Source organism: Hydra vulgaris, chromosome 11 (genome assembly GCF_038396675.1).
Source record: "Hydra vulgaris chromosome 11, alternate assembly HydraT2T_AEP".
NCBI lineage: Eukaryota > Metazoa > Cnidaria > Hydrozoa > Anthoathecata > Hydridae > Hydra > Hydra vulgaris.
Window position 1 is genome coordinate 49,209,497 of NC_088930.1, and position 27,768 is coordinate 49,237,264.

The 27,768-nt window shown below is 27.6% G+C and overlaps 1 protein-coding gene across 5 annotated transcripts in view; it reads left to right on the forward strand.

Annotated features, from left to right (window-relative positions):
* Nucleotides 1–11,201: 11,201 nt before the first annotated feature.
* Nucleotides 11,202–27,768, forward strand: part of LOC100204922 (WD repeat-containing protein 81) — a 70,793-nt gene continuing 54,226 nt past the window's right edge. For 4 of the 5 annotated variants that reach the window (XR_010641537.1, XM_065809080.1, XM_065809082.1 and 1 more), the window contains exons 1-5: nucleotides 11,202–11,498; nucleotides 12,384–12,571; nucleotides 15,799–15,946; nucleotides 16,559–17,795; nucleotides 17,899–18,161. Coding sequence is in view for 4 of the 5 variants with exons in the window: in XM_065809080.1 (XP_065665152.1) it covers nucleotides 11,379–11,498; nucleotides 12,384–12,571; nucleotides 15,799–15,946; nucleotides 16,559–17,795; nucleotides 17,899–18,161 (1,956 nt within the window). In the remaining variant the exon portion in view is untranslated. The remainder of the gene's footprint in view (nucleotides 11,499–12,383; nucleotides 12,572–15,798; nucleotides 15,947–16,558; nucleotides 17,796–17,898; nucleotides 18,162–27,768) is intronic. The other variant, XM_065809081.1, reaches the window with a different exon arrangement.

Sequence of the window (27,768 nt, forward strand, 5' to 3'; positions counted from 1 at the left end):
TGTTGTTATTGCTGCCAAGAATGTTTTAAATATATCAAATACAGATAAAGCAACTAAATATTCAGCAGACGAAGCACTGGCTTTAATAATTGATGCAAGTCTGACAAAAGCTTCCTATCAATTGATTAGAAGCGGAGCCTTGGAGAAAGAATATAACATCTACCCCGCTTACAATGATGTCAGAGATGCAAAATTGAAATGTTATCCTGCAAACATAACAGTGGAGGACTATTCAGCTTCAGTTCCTTTAAAAGATTTAATGACTCATACTTTGCAAAGAATCTGTGCAGTTCAGGAACCTGTGCTAAGGCACTTGATATTGAACGACAAAGCAATAAAAACAATGACACTAACGTGTAAGGCTGGTTTTGATGGTGCTACTGGCCAAAGCATTTATAAACAAGTTTTATCAGAACCCGACATTAACAGAGATTTAAAGCGTGAAGAATCATTATTTATTACTTGTCTTGTCCCATTGGATTTGACTGGATTTAACAACAGCAACGAAAAGGTGCCTATTTGGAGAAATCAAAAGTCGTCCTCCACAGCCTATTGTAGACCCATAAGATTTGCATACAAAATGAAATCCAAGGAATCTGTGATTGAAGAAGATCAGTACATTAAAAGTGAGATAGAAAGCTTGGGTATGATTTTATTAGAGGTTTGCGGATCTTCTATTGAAGTGAATTGTATTATTGAACTTACAATGATTGATGGGAAGGTTCAAACAATATTATCTGAAAAAAATAACTCATACCAATGCTGTTCAGTGTGTGGTGTCTCTCCAAAAAATATGAATAGTCTTGATATCTATAATATAGATTATACTAACAGAGAGTTCAAATATGGTCTTTCCAGTCTTCATGCATAGATTCGATTTTTTGAGATGTTATTGCACATTGCATATAAAAAAGAAACAAGAAAGTGGCAAGCAAGATCTAAAGAACACAAAGAAAAGGCATCTGTAGCTAAACAAAAGATTCAGACTGATTTTATGAACAAAATGGGACTTGTTGTTGATTTCCCTAAAAGTGGTGGTTCTGGAACAAGTAATGATGGCAATACCTCAAGGCGTGCTTTTGCAGCATATGAACAAACAGCTGAAATTCTGGGTATTGACCAAAACCTTATATTCAGATTTTACATTATCTTGGTAACGCTCTCTTCAGGATATGAAATAGACTGCTTAAAGTTCAAGGATTATTGTTTTGACACTTTTAGACTATATGTGTCCCTTTATCCATGGTATTACATGGCTCAATCAGTTCACAAAGTATTGATACATGGACATGACATAATTAAAAGCCTTACATTACCCATCGGACTTATGTCAGAGGAAGCTCAAGAGGCTAGAAATAAAGACTTTAAATCTTATCGCGAAAATTTCAGCCGAAAAACATCCAGAAAAGCAACAAATACTGATCTTATCAATAGACTCCTAGTTTCCACTGATCCTGTTATTTGATCATTGCGTAAATCAACATCACACCAAACAAATCATAAAGCATTTCCTTCAGATGTTTTACAATTACTTAAACAATCTTCAAACGATATTATTGTTTTATAATTTTTTGATGTAATTTAAAATTGATAACGTTTTCTTGCACTATTTTTTGCTTTTATTATTCCTAAAACATTATTTACCTAAATACTCAATTTTTATTCAATATAGGAGGGTCAAAAATCCGATAAGATATTCAAATATCAATTTACCACTTTGTAACTAAGGAAAGTATCCGGTAACTAAGCAATATAAGTATCCATAACAACTAAATTTAAAAAACTATCACTTTAGTAAGAAGTGTGATCTCATATTGGTACTCATGCCAAATTTAGTGAATATAGCACTTATAAAATATCTGCAGATAACAAAAGTAGGTTGTTGCTAAGCAAAATAAAGGTATCCATAGCAACGAAATAAAAAAATATTACCATCATAAAAAGCGCAGACATCATATTAGTACTCATACTAATTTTAATGAATATAGCTCTAATATTAAATTAGTTATGAATTTTGTCCAGTAAAAGTGCATTCTGGCCCACTGTGCAATGATGATGTTGTGGAAATTGCATCTGAAGCTCATCAGACAGTCGAACAGACTCCCAATGATCCTAAGTTACGTCTTCTCGCTTCCTTAAAACGTCAAACAACTTCAAACTTTGTTCCAAAGCTCAAAGACCACCTTGATAGAAAAGAGAATCCAATACCCGACAACAAATCCAAGTAACTAATCCTAATAATTAACTGCTGATGAATTTAACAGCTACGTTACGACTGGATTCAAATCAGAAAAGTTATGCATGTTAGAAAATGTGTTGAAATTAATCAAGCCAACATCGATTCGATGTGAACAAAATTTTTCAATTTCAAGCAACCACCGTAGTAAGAAACTGGAGAGAATGACAGCTGCAACTTTGAACGAATTAAGTCTTTTGAAAAGTTTTTTCAAGAGTCAATATTAGTTTGATAAATGTAGAAAAACTATGGTTCATTAATTTAATAATAAAAAATTATAAAACCCAAATTTATCGGAAAATTTCAGTTTATTTTCATAGTTTTTACATTTTTGAAAAAATCTCGGTTTTGTACGAGATCTCGTCTCGGAAAAATATTGTCTCGTATGGACCGAGAATTGAAACGAAAAAAAACCCGAGATTCTGAAAGTATGATGTCAAATACAACGAAAGTACCGCTAAAAAAAAGCAGAAGTTAAAACCAAATGTAATTTATTTTAAATTATTTGTGAGCAAAACTCTTCTGATTTTGCAAATTTTAAAGACATACCGTTATAACGGTAAAAGAAAAAAAATTCAGTCCTTGTCGTCCTGAAGGACCCCTTCCTAAAGATGATAAAATTTGTTATTTCTCTATAAACTACTACAAAAATTTAAAAAATCAAGAATATCTATTGAAAATAGTCAGTTATGCTACTCAACAAACAAAAAAATAGGTTATTGTCAACCTTGTTGGTTATTTTTAAGCGAGAAAAAAAACATTAGTTGGATAGGGGGTATTAATGACTGGCAGATGGCTTTCAAAAAAAAATAGAAACATGAAACTTCTGAGGTTCGCGTAAAACTTGTTTTATTTTGAAACAACGGAAAGAGGGAAAAACAATAAATATTATGTTACTCGAAAATAAGGAAAGAACAAATATTTAGGGCAAAATTTTTAGAAAGACTTACTGAAATAACATTGATATTAGCTAAAAACTGAAGTTCTTTTCGAGGGCAAAATGGTTCACTTAAAGATATTTATAATCGTAAGTTTTTATCAGATGTTCAACTATTAGCAGAATGTGACAGTGTTTTTAATAAAAAATCTTTGCCTCGTGGCCATGTTAATTATTTATCACCTCAAATTCAGAATGAAATTATTTTTTTTGGTCAAGAAAATTAGAAAGAAAAATTATCAACGGTATTTCCTTTCAATTTGTAAAAATTTGTTATAACATAAATGGCTCTCCTCTCCTAATAAAAATTAAAGAAAAACTTATAGGGTCTTTTAAAGTTAACTATCAATCGGCAAGTGCAATATCAAATCAAATTATTGATACACTAAAATCATTTGGTTTTGATTTGAAAAAATGTAGGGGACAAGGTTATGATGGGGGAAGCAATATTTAATCCATTTATTCTATCAAAAATCAAATAACTACAAGTTTTTTACAATTTTACAAGATTAGATTTTTTGTTTTATTTAGACACCTAAATAAAATAAACAAACAAACAAAATAACAATAAATAAAAGCATGTATAAATTAAACTAATTTAAAAATAATATTAAAGATAAAGCTATAATAAATGAAATAATAAGACAAAAAATATAAAAACACTCAATTAATAACAACATCAAACAAAAATGAAACAACTAGCAAAACAGCACAAATAAAAGCAGATTTTACGCATACGAAAAGGCAAAACACAAAAACTACAAAATGAAAATGCAAACACAAAACTTCTACATTAAATTAAAAAATCAAATAAAAAATAAAAACAATCTTTAGTTATTTTGGCGAAAAAAAGAAAGGTGTAGAAAAATTAGTATAATAGAAAAACAGCCAACAACAATAAAAATAATTAGCAAAAACAGCACAAATAATTACAAACTTTACGCAAACGAAAAGACAAAACACAAAAACTACAAAATGAAAGCAAAAACTACAAAACAAAAATGCAAGAACGAAAACTTCTACAAAATAATAATAATTTTTTGTTATTTTCGGCGAAAAAAAGGTGTTGAAAAGTTGGTAGCGAACATCGATTTTTCTCTTTTTTTTTCTTTAAGATGAGTAGCATTTACTCTGGGGTACAAACAAGAATAAAAGCCATAAAACATAGATATGTAGATGTAATGAAATCTTTATCTAAAGCTATTTTGGAAGGGGATAAAAAAAGCAGAAATAGCATAAGCGACCGGTTTGAGAAAGAAAATGGATTGTTTAGATTTTCTTTGGATTTTGGTGTCAATTATTGAAATATTAACACCATTAAATATCGTTTCAAAATTATTGCAATCTAAAAATATGGATTTGGATAAAGTTTGTTCGTTATTAGAAACTGGAAGAAAAGAAATAAAATCAATGCGTAATAATTTTGAAAAAATTCTTGCAAAAGCTCTTGCTATAAAGTAAAACATAGTTCCAACTTTTAAATAAACACGAACAAAAAGAACTTTTTAACACAAACGAAACCAACAAGTAAAATTAAAAACGAATTTTAAAACTTAATGCTTTTATATTTAACACAGTTATAGATATAGTTATAAATCAGATAGATTCTCTTATTACAGAGGTGTGAAAATTATTAGACTCTTTAGAAATTTTAGAAATTTTTTCAAAAAAAAAAAATTTTTATATTCTAAAAAGAATTTATTGAACAAATTAAAGTTACATTAATACTTTAGCCTTTAGTAACTTGGTAACCACGCATAAGCTTGGTGGGTTGTCAACACTGCTATAAACATAAAGGTGGTCAATCAGCTGTTGTAAGGAGAATTTTTACTGTAAATACATTCATTAATGTACATTCATCAAAATAAAAGCTGAAGGTGAGTTTAATTAAATCATTATGGTTAACCATTAACATATTAATGTTTATTTGCTATAACTTCCATTTTAAAATGTATAAAAAATCTGATTACAAATTGTTTTGTTTTTTTCTTAAGATTTTGAGGTTATGGGGAGAATCGAAGATCTTTCACCTAGAAAAGTTGCTGTTACAAAAAAAATTGCTTGAAAAAAAAACGTATTCACAACGAGAAATAGCTTCAAGACTACAAATTTCACAGAAATCTGTAAGCCGTATCAGCCAGGCTATTAAAAATGGGCAAGATTACAATTTCTGCACGACAAGGAAATTGTGGACGCAAGTCCAAAGTGAGCCCGAGAACCCAACGCAAACTTATCCATATGGCTAAAGTGAATAGAAGAGCCACTAGTGAAGACTTAAAAAAGTCCTTGGAGAGGTATGGTGTTGATATTTGCAGTTCTACGATTAGGAGAAGACCTATTAATGCAGGTCTTCCAGCACGTCGGCCAAGAAAGAAAGCCTAAATAACAAGGGCAATGGCTAAAAAAAGGGTTAACTGGGCCCATGAGGTTAAATCTCGCTTTGGATGTGGTTGGAGAAAGGTAAGTAACTTAAACATTTCAATAGTTTTTCTTACACATGCTTCTTTAAACAAAAATTTTTACCCTAACACCAACCAACCCATGTTCCAAAAAAAAATGTGAACAACGACGTGGACAGTATTTTGGGTTTGCTCAAATTAATAACCATAACATATTGTGATATTAGTTACTCTTTCACTGAAATAATTGCAGCATATTTTTGATATGACCCGTTTGCGTGGCAACTGCAGAAAGATCTTTTAGCACATTAAAAAGAATAAAAACGCATTTTAGGACAATGATGGCACAAGACTGTTTTTCGGCGTTAAGTCTATTAGCTATTGGAGCAGAAGAAGCTTTTCTATTAGATTTAAAAGATGTAATAAACTAATTTGCAGTTATAAAGGCACGAAAAAAACAATTTCATTAGAACTTCAACATACAATACAAACACACTATTACACACTGGTTTCTGTAATTAATATATCATTAATTGTGTTTTAGAACATGGTTTTTTGTATTTATGTATAAATTTTTTGTCAAGAAAGAGGGTAAAGGAAGGGTCGGGTATGTGGGTGTGGGGAGGGAAGGGAGTGGCAGATAGGTAATTTAGGTGCCCGGATTAAATTTTTGTTGGCCATTTTTTGTTGCTATGCTACTGATCGCATTGTAAATGTTTTGCAAACATGTGGTTGGCCAGTATATTTATTTGAAGTTGTTTAAAAGCAGTAAAGCAATAATTTGTTGAGAACTATAAGAAATTTGTTGAGAAATATTAATTTTAGAAATAAGATTTTGTGTTAAAGTAAAAATACACAATTTTAAATAGTTTCCCTTTGTGTAAAAGTAAAAGTACATAACTTCGGCCTTTTCTTTGGAAAGTTAATTGTATTAAGTCTTTTATTGTTTTTTATGGTAGAAAACTAAATAGTGCTGCAGTTATATGCGACACTTTCTTAATAGACATGAAGATTTATTTTATAATAAATTTTAATGTAATTAAATAAGTTTTACAGTTACCTTAAGTTATTTTCAATTACAGGTACAATGTTTATAATGCTTGTTAAGAATGCAGTGTAATTGTTCTTTGCGCACAGATAGACAGAAATCATTTCAAACTTTGGAAAAACTGATAAACTACTGGTACAGTTAATTACCTAGAAAACAAAAGGTTTTGGTTAGCGGTTTTCTTGCTTTTATAACAACGGTTTTTGTTTTGTTCAAGATATTCAGACCATGTCTGTTTATCTGATATGCAGGCTTGACCTGGTAGCCTAAGGGAGAATAATGAGATTTTATTAAAAAAAAAAATTATGGTTTTCATGAAAGTCGGATAGATTGTCCAGATAGAAATAAAATTTAAATTATTTTAAAATAACCAGTTTTATGTTAAATTTGAATTAAGTTTAGTTTAATTTAAACGGTTTGATTGAATTATTTGACTTGTATTCAGTTTATATTTAATTTTGATTAAATTTATACGATTTGTTCGAGTCATTCATTTTATATTTAATTAGTTTTTATCTTAATTTATTTCTCCGGTTCTCAGATTTAATGTAAATATTTGTTTTTATTTGAAGTAATAGTTTACACCCTTTAGTTTATAAAATGCAGAAATAACTATAGAAGATTTAATGATTTAGTTTATAAAATTGGTGGGAGTAATTGTTCTTTATTAGTGGAATAATTTAGTTACAATCCCATACATGTAAAAATGATCGTCATAGTTGTGATTAGAGTGATAGAATAAATAAATATAAAACAAAGTTTCAAAGTTTACTAGATAAAACAAATAACATCAAATAGTAGTATGATACCCAAAAATATATATATATAACTCATATTATAATAAGGAAAATACGCGTAGAATTACTAAAAGGAGAAAGTATAAAAATATCAGAAAATGAATATCCTTCCTAAGATCGACCATTGTAAGAATTCAATAGTTTGAATCACTAGCAGGTGTATTTTTTATTTGATAAATTAGACAAAGTAGAGAAGCAATTACCACCGACATTTGTAATGGGTACCAATGTACCCATTACAAAACTGACATATAATCACGCGATGGCTCTGAAAAATTCAGTGGTGACATGTCCTAATAAACCTCAGGCCACTGATTTCAGTGTACTCTTCCAACAGCCCCTAAGCTCTTCTGGCTTTCAGGAAGTGCGAGTGCATACTAACGGGTACAAACACAAGAGTTGTAGTTGCAAGAATACCTGTCTACAATAAAGTGGTCGAAATTAATGGATTTCATCTTGGTTTGGTTTCAGCTGAAAATGACACTGAATTCAAAAACTTTATGTTTTAAGAAAAATCTTACTTGCTAATTTTTTAAAAATTTACAAGCATTGTTTATTAATTTGTCAGTTTTATTCCAACCATTCAGAACTACTATAATTAAATATATTTTGTGTTTATATGTTATTTATATAGTTTTTTTTACAAACCAGTTAAAGATAGTTATATCTAGGCGCTGTGGAGTTATTTAACTTAAGGTGTCAGTTGAAAAAATTTAAGATTTATGATTAGTTCAATAATAAATCAAAATAATCTTAAAAGGGGCTGTCCATTAATTACGTCAACAATTTTCTGGCAATTTTCACCTCTCCCCTCCTCCTTGTCAACAACTGGTCAAACTTTCAAATACCCCTATAAAATTACGTCAACCTTTTATTACCTTTCCCTCCCCCCTCCTTAAGAAAAAAAAAATTAAACGAAAACAAAAGTACTTTAAAAAGTAGTAACAGTAGTAGTTTTACTACTACAACAAAAAACACTTCTTGAATTTATTAACATATTTTTACAAATAAATTCAAATCTTACATCGTAGCCTCTACATCTTTCCATGAAGATGCCAAATGTTCCACAATTTTTATTATTGGCATAGACTCTGATTGAATAATTTCTTGTGGAACCGAAATACCAGAAAAGTCAACATTTTCTTTATCTAGCTATTCTACACTTAGCATCTCTCCATGAGCAAAAATTGCCATGGGTTCTCTCTGTCTTTTAGCAGTCACTCACATTGGACGAATTCTTTGTTATTGGGGTGCATGTAATGTGTGACTGGACCCACACAAACATTGTTGGTGCTGTTAAACATGCTCTTTTAATATGGTTAGCGAAGCAACATAAACGTGATAGATTTTTCAGATCCTTTTAAACAATGACAACTGAATAGATGGACAATATATATAATATGGAAGACTTTTGAAAATTTTTACCAATCGAGGAAGTATATTTTTAACTTTTATAGACTGGTTTTAGAAAAGAGATGGAAATCTATATGATTTTATATCAGAAACATCTGGTGCTTTAAAACCCTTATTAGTTTGACAAACTGGAATTTGTGGGGGGATAAATCTATCAGCAATAATTTCAAAATACGAGCTTCTAATCGGTTGGAAACAAGTTAAACCACAACATTTGATAATTTGTAGAAAATACTGACTTTTTCTTACATGGTTTTGGAACAAAACTTGATCTTTGATTACTAAATTTTCAACTTCAAGCTTAGATTTTCAGGCACAATATACTGTTGGAAAATTATCTATACTTACTTGCTTCCATTCTTCTGACAATGATTTGCTAGCATATTTGATGTTCAATTTTTCCAACTCTTCGTCTATTGTTCTACTTTGTGTGTCAAGGTGGCTTCCAAAATGTTTATGTGGCAAAACTAGTTTTAACAGTTTTCAACTAAGAGGACCCATTCGTCTTTCTACTTGGTTAAACGCAGTTCTACTAGGTGCATTCGTTGCTAGAAACATTGCATCAATGTTTTGCTTTACAAAATGATGAATTGCAACATCAATAACTTTTTGATACATTGGATTTTCATCAGGTTCACCATCCACAAACATAATAAAAATTGGCTTGATCAATTGTTGCTGTATCCTTTGTACAAATGTCAAATTCCTCCAATTCAAGTAACTTTTCATAATCCAGTCCATGGCTATAAGATAATAAGCAATGCTTGCCTGATCTGATGGTTATCAAAGTTGGACCTGAATATGTTACAGCTTCAGTTTACCTAAACAGTCGTTTTGAATTTCGATGTCAGCATAAACAGATGGTATGAGTTTGTTTTTAGATGCTACAATCCAGTCGAGATCAGGCAATGTAACGTGATATTCGACGTGCATTACAAGCAGAGCTTGTTTGTTAGCTGCTTTAATTCTATGGGGACTCTGGCTACTTTCTCTATGTGATTCAAAGTAGCTGCACAAAATCGATCATCATTTTGTGTTTTGAGAGTAAATCATTTTGTGCTCGAATTAACTTCAATGGTACAGTTGTTACATGGCGTTTGCCTTCCAATGATAGAATTCGTTTTGGCAAGAGCTGAGTATAAACAGCACTTCTACTTATTTGAAAACGTTGAATCTTTAATTGTTATGTCAATTTATCGAGATTTTTAACACTGTGATGCATATCACTTTGTCTTTTGTCATAAGCAGCTGACCCATACAACTCAATGTCAACAATGGTTTTTAAAAGTAGCGCCTGATTTTCTTCAATTATTGGTATGTCAGGATTTTTAGCACAAATTTCCGTTAAAGTTTTTTTTTTTTTTTTTAGTATCTTTTGCTTTTCTTGTTCATGACTTTTTCTTTTGATTTTTTTTTCAAGCTCATCAACTTTAAATTTCTTTTTTTTTGGTTCCTTTTCCTGGTCTAAACATAAAACACCGCATTCTTTTCGTTTATACAAGATTTAATTTAGACAATTAGACCTAGACCTATTTAACAATATTAAATTGGTCTGAACATTCTAGCATGTAATGTATAAATAAGATATTAAATAAGCCCTAGATAAGTCTGTCGAAAATTGTGAAAATGATTGCCCAGGTACCTGTCAAACGAATGGGAAAAAATAAATTTTATATATAAGTTGTCCCTGAAAAATAAAATAAAAACTACCCATATAAATTAAATGAGTAGTTTTTATTTTTTTTCAAGGACAACTTCTATATAAAATTTTTTTCCGAATTTTCATTAACATTAACAGTACACATTAACATGTTAGTTTTACTCAACCGCAATTGGGAAATTTGTATAAACATTGCTCTTCCGTCTTAAAAAATCTTTTAAGACGGAAGAGCAATCTTTATTTTATTATTATAATCATATTTGTGCCGCATCTTGAAATCGAATGGGCCAAAATTAATGCGAGCAGCATTAATTTTGTATTTAAATAAGTATTTAAATAATATAATGTAGACTATGTACTTACATAAATCTATATTTGTTTTCACAGCAGACCAACAAAAAAAGACTTTGAAAAAATAATAACCTTACATGTAAACAACGTGAGTGCTTATTTAGTTCTGTTTGCGTGGGGTATTTTTAAAGCACAACACGGTTTTAAAAAAATAGGAATATAGTTAGTATCATTAAAATACTGAAGGTTTAGTGTGTAACAGAAAACTACAAACACAGCCTAACTTTCCATATTTTAGGTTACTAAATTTATTTTAGTTACCTAAAATATGGAAAATTACCTAAATCGCTGTCGCTATATATGTCCCAAAGGACAGTGACTGTCCCTTTACGGAACTTTAAAATTCAAGTTAAATGTTTTGTTTGCCAACGGTAACTAAATTTACACAAGCTATTTCGCTTACAATAATGTGGTAAAAAGTATTGTTTGTGAAAAAAGTTTTATATTATATCGTATATAAAGGTATATATTTTATAATATCGAATGATCTATATGAAATTAGTTTTTTAAAGTGATTTCTATTAAATAAAACAAAGTATGGGACAGGCTTGCACTTCACAAGAAGCTCAGGAAATGTTAATCGCAGATTTAAACCTTCCATCTAGTTCTGTAACCGAAAATGACACGATGCAGACTATTAATAAATGTCTGGCTGTGGTAAATATTTATTTATTTAGCATTGCTCAAAAATAATACAATTTACAATATAATTTATATGTTAGGCATTTTAATCACCATTTATCATTCCTATTTACTCCCTAAGGAGAAATAGTTGAAGGGATTAGGTAGGCTGACCTGTTATTAATTACTAATTGTTGTTCATCAATTTTCTTTTTAGTATAAGCATGGTATTTGAGTCTCTAAAACAAACTGCTAATATTTAATCTTGAGTTTGATAACATAATTCTGATAATCATTACAAATTTTAATCCTCTATTTCTACTGCTGGTATGTTAACCATAAAAATAGAACTATTTTATAATTTGTTGATAGATAAGGTAAAGCCAATTGCTTTCAACGAGGCCTTTGATATAGTTTTTTACGCTGTTCTTCTCATTAACTCTCTTCATGATTGATTAGAAAAGGAAGTCAATCTTGAGTGTGATCTCTCCCACTTGCAATAGCTGGTAAATTTCAGTCCAATCAAAGTTTCCTGCTAGCCATTAATGTTAATAATTCTATATTGAGAAATAGCAACTTTTGTACTGAAATTTCTATTCTTTATCCTGATTCTTTACTTTTATATCTTACTTACCCTTGTATGGAATACTGTCATATTTAGGCTAAGTCTTCTAATGTTTTACATTCTTTTTTTAAAAAGGAATATAAAATTATAGAATATTATATTGGAAATCCTTCCATATTTATGTTTTCCTGATTTATATAAATTACAATTTTAAACAGCTTTATAAAAGTAAAAAGGAGGAAAACATTAAAAAAAAAAGCAAACAAAAAAACATTTACTTGCTTTTTGTTTGCTTTTATTATGTTGTTTAATTTTAAAATTTTTACAGCTGTTTGATTAATACACTTAATATCTAGGTGACCAATAAATGGATTTCCACAATCAATGTAACTGGCAAGGTGCATGAAGACATTGAACTTGAAAAAGTAAAAAAAGATCCTTCCATGATATCAGAGTTATTTAAAACAACACATCGATTTAATCAAAGTTCTATTCTTCAAAAAGTGAATGTTTATATTATTAAAAAGAATATCAGTTTTACAGTGTAAGCTTATTAGTAATTAATTATAGTTTTGAAAAAAGAAAAAAAATTTTGAAAAAAAAAAGGTATTAGAATTAGAGATGTGACCAGTTTTTTTGGTTCTTGTTTTTTTTTTTTTTTTTTTTTTGAAATGAATAAAAATTCATTATCTAAGCTACTAAATTTTATTTTAATAGCAATATCTTAATTCATATTTTAGTTTCAGATTTAAATAGGACAATTAACACTGAAATTCACTGATACTCCTATGATTTTGGTATGCTTAAAGGTTAACATGGTTGGAGCAGTTCTATATAAAGACTTGTTAGATAATTTTATCTTCCTCAGTTTTATCTTAATTGGTTTTAGTGTTATATTTTGACAAAATAAACATTGTTTATTTTGTCAAAATATAACACTAAAACCTTTTATTCAAATATAACACTAAAACCTTTTATTTATTTTATTCAATATTTGATATATATTTTTAATTCTGATTCAATCACAAAAAAGCTGCAAGCAACCACTATTAGGTTGGGAGTTACTAGGTAAAAAAAGAATAGAGTTAACAAGCAAGGAAACGGTTAACAAAAGACTTTAAGAGTCGTAGATTGTATGAGTCAGAAAAAACATGAGATAAGAGATTTGGAAAGGTAGAGAATGGAATCTGAGTAAGAAAATCATGAGCACAATAAAATGAAGCAACCTTAGCAAATGCTAATTTAGCAATTAATTGTATATATGGTTTACATGAAAAGTCAATAGTAACTGATAATCCAAGAAGACATAAATAAGAGGACTCAGTGAGAGGATTGCCATTTATTAATGTTGCAGTATTGACAGTTGTTTGCAGTAAATAACTGAGTTTTGTTGGAGTTAAAATTTACAAGCCACTGAGTCCCAATCTGTTACAGAAGTGAGATCAGATTCAAGATTGACTGCCTGTTTTAAGCGATTGAAAAAAGAAGACTTTTTGTCAAGACAGGAGTATAAAGTTGAGTCATCAGCAAAAAGAGCTACTTTAGATTAAGGTTGTCGGGAAGATGTAGATAAGAAACAAAATAGGACTAAGGATAGAACCTTGAGGTGCCCCAGAAGTTACTGGAAATAAAGAAGAGTGTTAGCCTTCAAAGATGAGTTCAATAAAGCAGTTAGAAAGAAACGATTTGACAAAAAATCTCAAAAAATTTCCTAGATACACCATATGAAACAAGCTTATGGAGAAGACCAGCATGCCAAACTTTGTTGAAAGTCTTAGATATGTCAAGAGCAATAGCTCAAGCCTCTCCATCTCTGTCTAATGCACCATAAAATCTTTCAGTCACAGCAGTAAGCAAGTCAGCCGTAGAGTGAGAGGAGTGAAAATCATATTGACTGTCTGACCGCAAGTTTATTGACTCAAGATGGGATGTGAGAAGTTTGTTTATCAAAGACTCAAAGACCTTGCTAGTAACAGAAGGAAGGCTGGTTGGACGATAATTGGAGGCGTCAGAATGTTCACCGGAGTTTTTGAAAATTGGAACAACAGATGCCATTTTCCAACTGGCAGAAAAACAAAACTCATTTAAACACTTATTAGATAGTTTAGAGAGGATTGAAGAGAGTTCTGGAGAACAATTTTGTAAGACTGTGACAGGAGTGTTGTCTGGACCACAAGTCGTAGAAGAGTTTAATCGGAATATGGCTTTAGCAACGGGAGTTGGAGTGATTTGAATGTCTAACAACGGGTTAACCTGAATTTAAGTTGAGCATATGAATAATAATAAGTTTTATAAAAATATATAAACTGAGTGTTTAAACCTTTATCACAATTTTAATGGGATAAGTTTTATTACAAAAATGCTTGAGTTTTTTAGATGTTTTCCTAATAGTTTAGAAAAAATTAAAGAGTGGTTTTTCTAAAGCATGGTCAAATCTACATAAGTTTGTTACTTATAAAACAAGAATTATAAAAAGTCAAGAAAAAAAAGGTAGTAACTTGACAGTAATGTAACTTAGATAGTTTTGACCATATACCTTTAGTTGTTATTGACTTGCTGCTTTTGTTTTCTTGTTAGTTATGTAAAATCTGATCCTAAATTTTGTTATAATTCCACTGGAGTGAATTACTATCAAGTCCTTAATACAAGGAAAGAGGGGGAGGGGGATAAAAGCAGGATGTGTTAATTTTTGTCCAGATCTAATTAAGGGTAAGGGGGGGGGACTGAAGAATGCTTTCAGGCGAAAAGTAAAAGAGAAACAAACCCTTATTATACTTTGTTTTATGTGCTGTTATATATTTGTGTATAAGTTTATCTAATAAAGATTATTTTTAATATTTATTTTTGTAAAATAGTGAACATATTGTTGGAAAAATCTTTATATTTTTTTTCAAAATATTAAAATAGGTAATTTTTAAAAATCTGCACAACAATTAGAGTTTGTATTTAGAGTTAGGGGAAAACACCTAGTACTCACCATGTTTTCTCATTGTCACTACCTGGTCTCTTAAAAGATTTTGTGCCTTTATTTTTAATGTTAGAATTGTCAAATTTTTGTCAGTTATAATCCAAACAAAAGAGTTTTTTTCAGACATGATTTCAGAACTTTCTAGCGATTAGTTTTTGGTATGCATGTTTTTTAGTGACCAAGCAGTAATGGCTAAGTGCTTGGCAAGTACTGGATATTTTTTATTTAATTTAGTGAGATATCATTAAAGTTTATGTAGAATCATGGAAAAGTCATAGAATTTCATTTTCCGATTTGAGTGGCCACCATGTAAAAGTTTGGTTACAACTACCGTAATTGTGAGAGGAACAAATTGATAAAAATATTTTTTTTAAATGAAATTTGTAACCCTCTTAAATTGAGGGAAGTTCAAATTTTGTACAGTTTACTTTTTGAACTCTAGGAGACTATTGTATGAAATTCAAAGTTCAAATATAGATATAAATTTAGTTGTAAAAAGTAACAAAAATATTTTATCAACTTATTGCTCTTACATTTGGGGCAGTTGCGGCCAAAATTTTAGAACTTTTTTAGGGCCCAGGCTCCAATTATTGCAATATTTTTGCAAATCATCTTTATTCAACATAAGTCTAAACATAAGTTTATCATAAGTATATTTGACATAAGTATAAAAAAGTATTCATACTAATGTCAAATCATCTTTATTTGACATGAGTATAAACATAATGTAAATATAGGTTTGTACATGTATATATACATACATATATTTAAAATACCTAATTGCATATTTATTTTTCTTATAGTTCATCAATATCATCTACTGAAACAGATTCTATATATGATCTTTTACTCACTTTGTTGACAAAACAAAAACAAAAATTGAGTGAATATCTGTCAAAGTATGAACATGGTAAACTAATTAAGCAAAGTTCTGATTTTCAGTATGACTGGGTATAATTTTTTTAGAAATTCATTTTAATTAGGAAGTGATTTTTTTTTATTTTTTTTTCTTTTCATTACTTTTAATTAGTTTTTTTATTTTGGATATTATTTTATGTTTAAAAGCGAAATTAAAACTTTTAATCGAATCAAGACTGTTATTTTAGCTATGCTACTTAAGGTTAGTCCATAAAATGCATCATGCATTTTTAAACAGTTTTGATTATCTCCCCCCACTCCCTAGTATTATAGCCCTAGATTATTTTTTCATCTATGATATAGCTCTAAACTGTGGCTTTATTGTGTTATTTATTGATATACCCGTGTGCAATAGCCGCAGTGGAATAGTTGGAATAGCCGCAGTGGAGTGTAAATCAACTGAAGGTTTACATTAGACACTCTTTTAATCAGAAAAGTTTTTCTTGATTTAAAATCAAAAAAAGTTTTTTAATGTGTTATAAAATTTTATACCTCTCCCTCCCCTCTACTTTTTGTGATGATGTAAAAATCATCACACAATTGCTAACCCCTCCTCCCTATTGCTTGACATTGTTTGTGGACAACCCCTTTAGTATTTAAAGGGTTATAATAATCACAATGTTTTAATAACTGCTATGTTTATAGGTTACATTAAGTGATCTTTTGTTTCAAGTCTATGGTATCAGATCAATCAATTTGAATTCGGACAATCAAACAGAAAACAATACCATTTATCCTAATGAGTGCTCACATTTGACTAAAGTTATTTCAATAATTGAATCAACAAAAACAGTTTATATTATTGAAGAGATACCTAGTTTTACTTTAGCAGATGGTTTGACTTATAGTCCTGCAATAGCTGGGAAAAGCTATTTAAAATTTATGTTTCTCTTTCAACAATTGCTAGAGATTTTTGTCTTTGTTAAAAAATTTGGGTTTTCCTTTCATACGTCATTAAGTTTAAAAGATATTTCTCTCTCACATAATGCATTATGGATAAGTATGTCCCCTATTCAATGTTTATCATTTGACACTAAAATAGTTGAGCCTATTTTAAAAAAACCTTTAATTAGAATTTATAATGGGATAAATACAGATCTACATGATGAAAAAATAATTTTAAATGAAAGTTTAAGCACTTATACTAAAGCATGGGTTGAAGGAGATCTTAATAACTTTGATTATTTAATGATTCTTAATAAAGTCTCAGGAAGAAAATTTAATGATGTTTTGAATCATCCTGTGTTTCCATGGGTTACAGATTTTTTGCAACAATATTCAGGTTTCCGAGATCTAACAAAAACGATGTTCCGACTAAACAAAGGTGATAGAATGTTAGATGAAACATATACTTCAGCGTATCATGATTATGCTCCACACCATATATCTGATTTTCTTTCGGATATTACTTATTATCTTTACCATGCTCGAGATACTGCTAAAGAAGTACTTTGTAAACATGTTCGATCACGATGGGTACCAAATGAATATCCTGTGTCAATGGAACGAATGTATCAATGTACGCCAGATGAATGTATTCCAGAGTTTTTCTACAATCCTAGTATCCTTGTGTCTATTCATAATGATTTAAAGGACATAGTTTTACCATATTGGACAGCAAATAGTTACGAATTTGTTAAATATCATTATGAAATGTTGGAGAGTCCAAATGTTTCTAAGAATTTGCATCATTGGATAGATCTTGTTTTTGGATACAAACTAGGTAATACAGCTGCTAAGCAAGACAAAAATGTGCATCTTTCTTTGGTTGATGATCACACAGATTTGCGCAATTATGGTGTTGTTCAGCTCTTTTTTTCTCCGCACCCCCACAAGAAAATCAGCAGAGATAGTATTTTAAGTCAAAGTGGTAGCAGAGAAGGTATTTTAGTTTTTATTTCCACTTTCAAATTTTTCTCCAAAGTTTTTTATTTTAGTTTTTACTAAAGTTTTATGTGCATTTTTTTTAAATTTAATTTTTTCAGATGTTTCAATGTCATGGGAATATGTTGACATAAACAAAGAGGCTATTCAACAGAATGTTGAAAATGAGAGCAATGATTTCTCAGTTGAGTTTTCTCAAGAAGATCTTTATAAAAAGTTTCAAGTCCATAAATTTAAAAAAGTTAACTTTTTAACAACACTTGATCATGTAGAGAAGATTTTAACTCATGAATCTAATATTTCTGCTATCACAGAAAAAGGTATTGGAACGTATTATTTTGGATCTGTTTTTGATGATATAAAGGTAAGATTTATTTTCTGATGTTTTGTGATTGTACATGCAAGTACTCTATTTGTTTTGTTTTCTAATTGACATGTTTAAGTTTGTATAACTTTATATTAATTATTAGATTTTTATTTTGATCTGATATAAATTAATAATAATATATTATTATTGAAGTTGATATATCAAATTAAAAAAAAAAATCAGTGGATTAAAAATTAGAGATTTTTTTGATTCACTAATGATATTTATTAGTATGTTGTTGAATAATATATATATATATATATATATATATATATATATATATATATATATATATATATATATATATATATATATATATATATATATATATATATATATATATATATATATATATATATATATATATATATATATATATATATATATATATATATATATATATATATATATATATATATATATATATATATATATATATATTAGGGTGTCCCAAAAAACAACATTTTTGAAAATAATCTGCTCTCACCCCCTAAATGTGTTCTATTTCATACAAAAACACTAGGTTAAAAATTTTTTTGAATAAAAAATATTTTAAGGGGTCCCTCAAGAGCCTCTAATATTTAATGGGTCCCTAACATTTTCATAAAAAAAGTTTTTCAAAAATATGTCAACCTGGTACTCAAATGAAGCGAAGTTATATAAAAATTTCAAAAATAATATTCATTTTGGAAAAATTTTAACTTTTTAAAAAAATTTTAAACAAAATTATCAAAAAAAATGCATTTTTTTTCATTTTTTGTTAAAAAACGTAATTTTAAATGTAATAAAACCATAAATAACAATTTTTTTTTGAAGTAAATATTATTTTTGAAATTTTTATAAAATTTCGCTTTATATGAGTACCAGGTTGACATATTTTTGAAAAACTTTTTTTTTGAAAATATTAGTGACTTATTAAATATTCGAGGGTCTTGAGGGACCCCTTAAAAATTTTTTATATGCAAAAAAATTTTAAACCTTAAGTTTCTTTATTAGATAGAACACATTTATGGGGTGAAAGCAGATTATTTTCAACAATGTTGTTTTTTGTGACACCCATATAAATATATATATATATATATATATATATATATATATATATATATATATATATATATATATATATATATATATATATATATATATATATATATATATATATATATATATATGGCATTAATGAATTTAGTTTTCTGACTTGCTATAAGTGCTTCTATTACAAATAAAATAATTTATTACAATTACTTCTATTACAATTACTTCTATTACAATTAAAATAATATATATATATATATATATATATATATATATATATATATATATATATATATATATATATATATATATATATATATATATATGGCATTAATGAATTTAGTTTTCTGACTTGCTATAAGTGCTTCTATTACAAATAAAATAATTTAAACTCAAAGTCTTTATAAAAATGACTTTTACAAGAAAGCAATAAAACAAAAAATGAAATTCAAAAATGGTTATTATCATCTATCATTATAGTTGTATCATTATCATCTTCGCTATCATCGCTCTTCGAAAAAATTTTGATTAGTTTTGATTTTTTAACTGAGACAACGGGAGTTTTGTTATCCATATAACCAAGTCTTCTTCTTCTAGGAATGCCGGATTCATTTTTCCGCGACGGTTTTAAGAGCCAGTTTTTAATAGCTTTTGTTGGATCATATAATTTCATTTCCTTACCATCAATCTTAATACACAATTGTATTGTTAGTAACTTATTAATGACTCGTGTTCTTTCTTTTGTCTTTATATTTTTCATTGCGCTGAAGCCTTTTTCCACGTCAGCCGAACATAAACTATGGCATAATAAATAATCATTTAATGAAAATAGATTATTAAATCTATCTGGTTTGAGATTTACTGATATTTGTGCCCATGACAATGGCAGAAATAATTTTGAACTTGCAATGGTCCAAGTTTTCATTATTTGCTTTAAAGATATCCACTTGGATAGGATATTTCCAACATCTACCTGTTTATGTTCAAGTTGTTTGCGTAACCTTTTGTCCTCGATAAGGACTTTAATGTTATAGTCTAATATGTTTTTATGTTTCTTTTTGTTGTTTTCAGTGGTGAACACCGTTTTAAAATTCACTCCTTCAAGGAAGTTGCAATATGAATTCAAACTTTGTTTTTTAGTACTTTGTCTGAATTGACAATTCCATACAATGAGCGCTTCGCCCAGAAAAAACCGGAGTCTGGATTTTTTTCAAATCTTTCTAGATTGACAATCGCATGGTCGAGCGAAGCCTGAACTTCGTGCGTTGATACGTTTTTTTCTTGTGTTACCTGTAAATAAAAACGTAAACAATATTATTGGCGATATATTGTGAATTTCTTATCATTATATCTGTTTAATTTATTAAACAATTATATTGATATAATTATTACGAATATTATTATTAAAACAATTTATTTACTAAAATTAATGGTTTACTTAAAAAATTATTTGTGTGTTTTTATTAAAACTGTATAGTATATATTATATGGAAATTAAATATTTGATCTTAGTAATTAAATTTAAAATATTGAAATTAAAATTTATTTGTGAAATAAAAAGCGCTATATCATATAACTTAAATATATAATAGTTCTTTAAAAGTAAATTTTAATGAATGATTAATGAACTTCTTGATTACTGTATATCGTTAAACAGTATATTTAATATATATATATTTATATATATATATATATATATTTATATTTTACTATATACTGTATATTTAATATATATTTTACTATATACTGTATATTTAATATATGTTTTACTATATACTGTATATTTAATATATATATATATATATATATATATATATATATATATATATATATATATATATATATATATATATATATATATATATATATATATATATATATATATATATATATATATATATATATATATATATATATATATATATATAAGTTTTATATATAATTGTTATAATATACTATATTCAAATGATTTACAAATATAAATAGTATAAAGCGTATATTAAATATTTGAATTTAGTAAATAATAAAATCTCTAAATAAAATCTTCTTTTTTTAAAAGTCTATCGAAGTATGACTATGTCATACTTCGATAGACTTTTATATAATAATGTTGAAAAAACTCAAATTAAGAGAGCGACAAAACAAATTTACAAAATTCAAATTAATTTGTTCTTTTTAAGTAAATTTAACGACTTAAACATTTTACATTTTAACATTTTAATTAATTATTAAATGTTAATAATTAAACTTTTTATAAATATAAAAAACATATTTTTATTATTTCATTATTATTTTTCATATTTTATTTTAAATTTTATTTATATTTTTATTTATATTTTAATTATATTTTTATTTATTTGTTTATGTACTGCATTAATTTTATTCAAACTTACCTTTGAAAAAACTGTCATTGCTCTACACACATCAAAAATATAGATCGCCATTGACATAAAATGCTGATCCTCTAACTTCTTTGTGAAGAACAAAGCCTTTGATTTCTACGCTGCGCTATAGTCATTTTCCACACATTGATGGTATTAAAATAACTAATATGTGCTTCGAGACCATTAAAAATATTCTCCAATGCATTTACCATATGCGCCACCCATCTAGTACCGTTTACACGTATTACACTACACTTGCCTGAAAAAATACAAAAATAAAATTAATGAACTATATTAGTGTTCAAAAATTGTCAAAATTGTGACAGAAATATTGATTTAGATTTACTAAAATTAAATTACAAAACAAAAAAATTAAATGGAAGAAAAACATAATAGTACTACATCAATAATTAATTAATAAAATACCTTGCACACTATAAACTTTGCATGCATTATGATAAACTGCAGATATAACTGTTGAATTTCTATAATAGACGAAGAGCTCACAAAATATTTGCAAATTTTGGAGCTCCTTCGACATGCTTGCAGCATCTTTTAATGCCAGCTGCAATCGATGCGACAAACAATGAGGAGATGTAAGAAAGTTGTTGCAAGTAATTTTGAGTTGCTGCTGAACACTATTCCTCCGTCCAGTGAGAACATTTGCCCCATCTGTAGTTATGCCTACCATGAGAGGTGCTTCATTCACAGTCTATTGCCAGAAATCAAGTAATAATATTTCCATTAATCGAATAGCGCAGATAAACAACCATTTCCTTCAGTCTATAAGCACCAGTCAACTCGTCCACAATGCTAAAAAATTTAGCTGTTGAAAATTCCATTCTGAATTCATTTAGAAAAACATCTCCTATTGCTAATCCAAAATCGACTTTTGCTTGTCTATTGTGATATGTTGTTCCAATTTTGAGAAAAAAAGTGGGACAACAGCAAACATTTGGAAGTTAATTTTTTAATTAACTTTTAAATGAATAACCTTGCTATGCTTGAATAAAGTTTAGAAAAAATTAATTTTAAAAAAAATAATTAAACATTAACTAGTATTTCATTGTTTAATCAATGTAATGCTAGAAAAATTTTATTTTGTTCTAATTAATTATGGAAAAAACGAAATACAAACTTTAATATCGAGATATGCAAAACGTCATTGCATTATTATGTTAGATAAAAGTCATCTTCTTTAATTTTGGACGCATAAATTTTGCTTAATTTAAATTTGGACGCATAAATTTTGCTTATAGAATTATTGAAATAATAATAATAATGAAAAAAAAATCGAGTCGCCCGGTTGGGCGACTGAATTGCATTAAATTATTACTTCCAGGAGCCCTTCAGAAGATTCGGGTGGCATTTGCCATCGGACCACCGCTAGTGTACACCACTGTGTATATATATATATATATATATATATATATATATATATATATATATATATATATATATATATATATATATATAATTAAACTTACTAAAACATATTAACTATATTTTAGTAAATTTAATTTTAATAGTTATAAATTTTTTAAATAATTAGTAAAATTATTTAAAAAATTTATAACTATTAAAATTAAATTTACTAAAATATAGTTAATATGTTTTAGTAAGTTTAATTAGTCTAAATACTTTAAACAATTTTTAATCAATATTTACATTACATAATATATTTACATATATTAAATCACGTAATATTTGTAAAATAACAAAATAGTTTTATGTCTTGTATTTTAATATCTATTTGAATGAAAAACATAAGCATATAATAAATGTATTTACTAATATTTTAATTTTAAAATTTTGACTTGAATAATATCAAATCTGTTCATTTAAGTTTTACTAAAGGTTAATCGTTTTTTAAAGTGATTTTAAGGTGCCTTTTAAATAAAAGATAATTAAAGAAAAGATAATTACGGTAAACATGATTTTAAAAATGTTATATATTTTTGATTAAAAAACATTTTTTATTTTAAAAAATATACTGTATTTTTTTTTTTCATTAAGTATAATTAAAAAAATTACACTTAATAAATAAGTTACATTTACTATGGGTTATTTTAAACAGATCTTAATAAAACTTTTATTAAGTCATTGTAATCATTATTTTTATTATTTTAAAAGTCAAAAAGAATATGGAAAAGAAATAAAACTTTCTGAAAAGTTTTGTTTCAAGCTAAAGATCAAAAGTTCATTCATTCAAAAATTAAATTTGCGCGATAGTTATTGAGACTGAAATTTTTTACTTTTGTGCATTTATCATCAAAAGCAGTTCACTCTTAATTTTCAAAAAACAAAAGTTAACTATACTCAGAATGGATATTTTAAAATCGTTTTATCTTTTGAAAAAGCAAATTTTTTATACATTCTATTGTTATAAAATTTTGCAACAAGTTTTTAAAATTAAGTTTTGTAACAACTAGTAAGCTAATGACAGTTATGTTGCATAATTATGTAAAAATTTCATAAAAAAGCTATTCTATTTTTAATAGAAAAGCAAAATAAAAAAAATACAAATAATTTTTGGGCGCTTTTTTTTAGGCGCTCATACCGCTTTAGCAGTACTAAAGAAGGTCTGGGTTTGTCCCATGTATATATATATATGTATATATATATATTAGTAGAAAATCACTTAACTAAATTTTTCCATTTGACACTGTGTTTCATCAACAAAGATTCATCAGAAATGAATGATCAAATTAATAAAACTTCAATTTATACCAAAAATTAAATTACAGGAAGTTGCAATTTAATTTGTAATTTAATTTTTGGTATAAATTGAAGTTTTATTAATTTGATCATTCATTTCTGATGAATCTTTGTTGATGAAACACAGTGTCAAATGGAAAAATTTAGTTAAGTGATTTTCTACTAATATATAATTGCTCTGTTCTTTTAAGAACATTGAGCACTCTATTGTGTAGAATACTTTTTAAAGTTGTTTAAATATATATGTATATATATATACATATATATATACATATATATATATATATACATAGATATATATGTATATATATATATATATATATATATATATATATATATAAAGATATATATATATATATATCCAGTACCTACTCATATTATGAGACTCAAGCTCAATTTTTAGCTTTTTGTCTTTTTTGTGTGTCTAAAATGCAATACAAGCAATCGCAACTTAATTTTTTTGTTATATAATCTATATATTATTACATACAAAGCATATTAAGAAACTTAATACTTGGTTGTGAGCCCTTTTGACTCTATAAGAGCTTTGACACGCCTTGGCATACTATTTATGCACTTTGAGGTCAATGCTTTAACTTCTGGATCTCGAACCCATACATCAATCAGTTGTTCTGTAAGCTTCTGTTTACTCGTTATTATTTCCGCACTGATTTTACGTTTTACTAGCTCCCACAGATTTTCAATAGGATTCATATCTGGAGAATTTCCAGGCCAATCAAGAAGCTCAATACTCTCATTAGCAAGAAATGTCTTTATGGATTTTGCAGTATGGCAAGGAGCACCATCTTGCATAAAAACTATTTTTTCACCATTAGGAAACCACTCTCGTATCTGTGGAATCAGGGTGGTCTGTAGGACAGTCTTGTACTGATCTTGCTTCATTGTCCCTTGTACAATGTAAAGTTGACCGGTACCCCTGCTTGATATGCATGACCAAACCATTATGGATGCTGGGTGCTTTACCTTGTTTACGATACATTCTGGCTTGTGTTGTTCTCGTGGTCTGCGGCGGACAAATGTGGCTTTGTCTTCTAAAGTTTGAAAGGTAGATTCATCGCTGAATACAACCTGAATATAGCAATAATTATTGATGTTTAATAATATTTAAAGTATTAGTAAAATCAATTGGGGTAAGATATTAATGCAAAAGCGTCTTTTGAAAACTTGTAATAATAAAATATTGTTTGTTTAAGTTTCAGGAGAGAATAAATAGAAAATCGACCTTATTCCAGTCATCCTGAGAAAAAGAAGAGTGTTTTTTAGCCCAAGCAAGACGTTTTTTAATCATCGCAGTGGTAAGTTTTGGTTTCTTCAGTGGCTTTCTGCACTTGAATCCTAACTCGTAACTTCGCCTTCTTAAAGATCCAAGTGAAATGTTGATTCCTTGGTCTTTCAAAACGCTTTTCAGTTTTATTGCTGGCATCTTACGATTTTGCTCAATAACTTTTTTGATCTTTCTATCATCTCTAGCACTTGTTATTCTTTTTCGGCCACAGCAGCCTGTTCGCTGTGCTTCTAATTTGACCCCCATTTTGAGTTTAGAATTTATTCTTCTAACTGTAGCCTGTGAGACTTTGACAATTTTGGCAATATTTCTTTGACTGTGATTTGTTTCTTGCAGAAGAACAGCTACTTTAGCTAATTTACGTGGGGAAACATCACTAGTTCTACCCATTATTAATCTAAAAACCACAACAACATTTAATAAGTTATTATATGACAGGGATTCTTTAAAAAAACACTTAAAAACAACTGAAATTTCATTATTTGAGTTTTTAAGACAGTCGACAATAATTTAGACATATAATTTGAACATATAAAGACATATAATTTGAGTTATGAAAGATAAAAATAACTGAATGTTTTTAATTTTATATTTTTAAAATTTACCATACCTTTTATAAAGTTGAAAATATTGTTAAAAAGTGTATATATTTCATAAATGTTTTTAATCTAAAACAAAAAATGAATGACAGGAAGTTATATTACATATAAATAATAAAAAGTAAACAGCAATAACCCCTACCTAACAAAGAAAATCCAAAAAAGTAACAAAATTTTGAATTTTTTTTTTGAGTCTAATAATTTGAGTAGGTACTGTAAATATATATATATATATATATATATATATATATATTATATATATATATATATATATGTATGTATATACATAGATATATAGATATATATATATATGTATATATATATATATATATATATATATCATACTTTATATATATATATATATATATATATATATATATATATATATATTATATATATATATATATATATATATATATATATATATACATGGATAAATATATATATATATCATACTTTATATATATTTTTATATATATATATATATTTTTTTTTTAGGTTATTCACCTCCCCAAGGCCCGAAGGGGGCCACTACAGTCGAGGAGGCTACTCATTTTTTTGTGTTTTTTATTTTTTTAGTTGTTATTCGTGGTGCAACCCTCTCTCAACTCTTTAACTCCGAAACACGAACCTTGCCGAGCAAGGCCGCTGTGCGGAGAAACTAAGTTGAGCACGGTACTTCCAGGGATGTGGTGGGAGTCGAACTCCGAACCTCTCGCTTACAAAGCGAGCGCTCTTACCACTACACCACTACCGCATAAATATACCGCATATATATATATATAATACCGCATATATATATATCAGACCTTGTGATGAAATAGGAGCAATCGCTCTGCGCACATGAAACAAGCTTATAAATAGTCTTCATCTTGTTGCGCTCTTATAGCGCTTGCTAATTTCATTACGAAAATAAAAAATTGCGATCGTCTGAAGGACTTGCTAGGTAAAAAATTATTAGTTGATTTTATAGAAAATATTTTTAGTGAAATTTTTTTGCTGAAGTCAAAATATGTTTATTTAAACAGTAGAGTTTGCATATTCAGGCTTGATTGGGAAACGGGTACAATTGCACTCGATTCCTGACCATGCATATAATATTTAGTTGTGACAATTTGTCTTTAGTTGTTTTGACAACATTTCCAAAAAAAATGCTAAGAAAGATTAACTGGACCGATGAGAGACAATTACAAAAAAAACTTAACTAAGAAAGCAGGCCTGTATCGTATAATTTTATAAGTGGGGTTGTTATTGAAAAAAAAAGGCAGTTTAGATTAGCAAACATATTTTGCTCAATTTTTATATATTATACTTTTAATATATATATTTTTTAAATATAATTTTTATTATATATTATAATTTAGCTTTTATTATATATTGTAATTTTTTTTTTTTTTTATAATTTTTTTAATAAAATTGTGCATCATTATCTATATAAAGTAACAACTTACTATTAATGATTGTTTAATAAAGAAACAAATGTTCTTCTATTTATCAAAGAGTATAATATAATTTTTTTTATTTATACACTTTTGTCTTATTTCAACAAAATTCTAATAAAA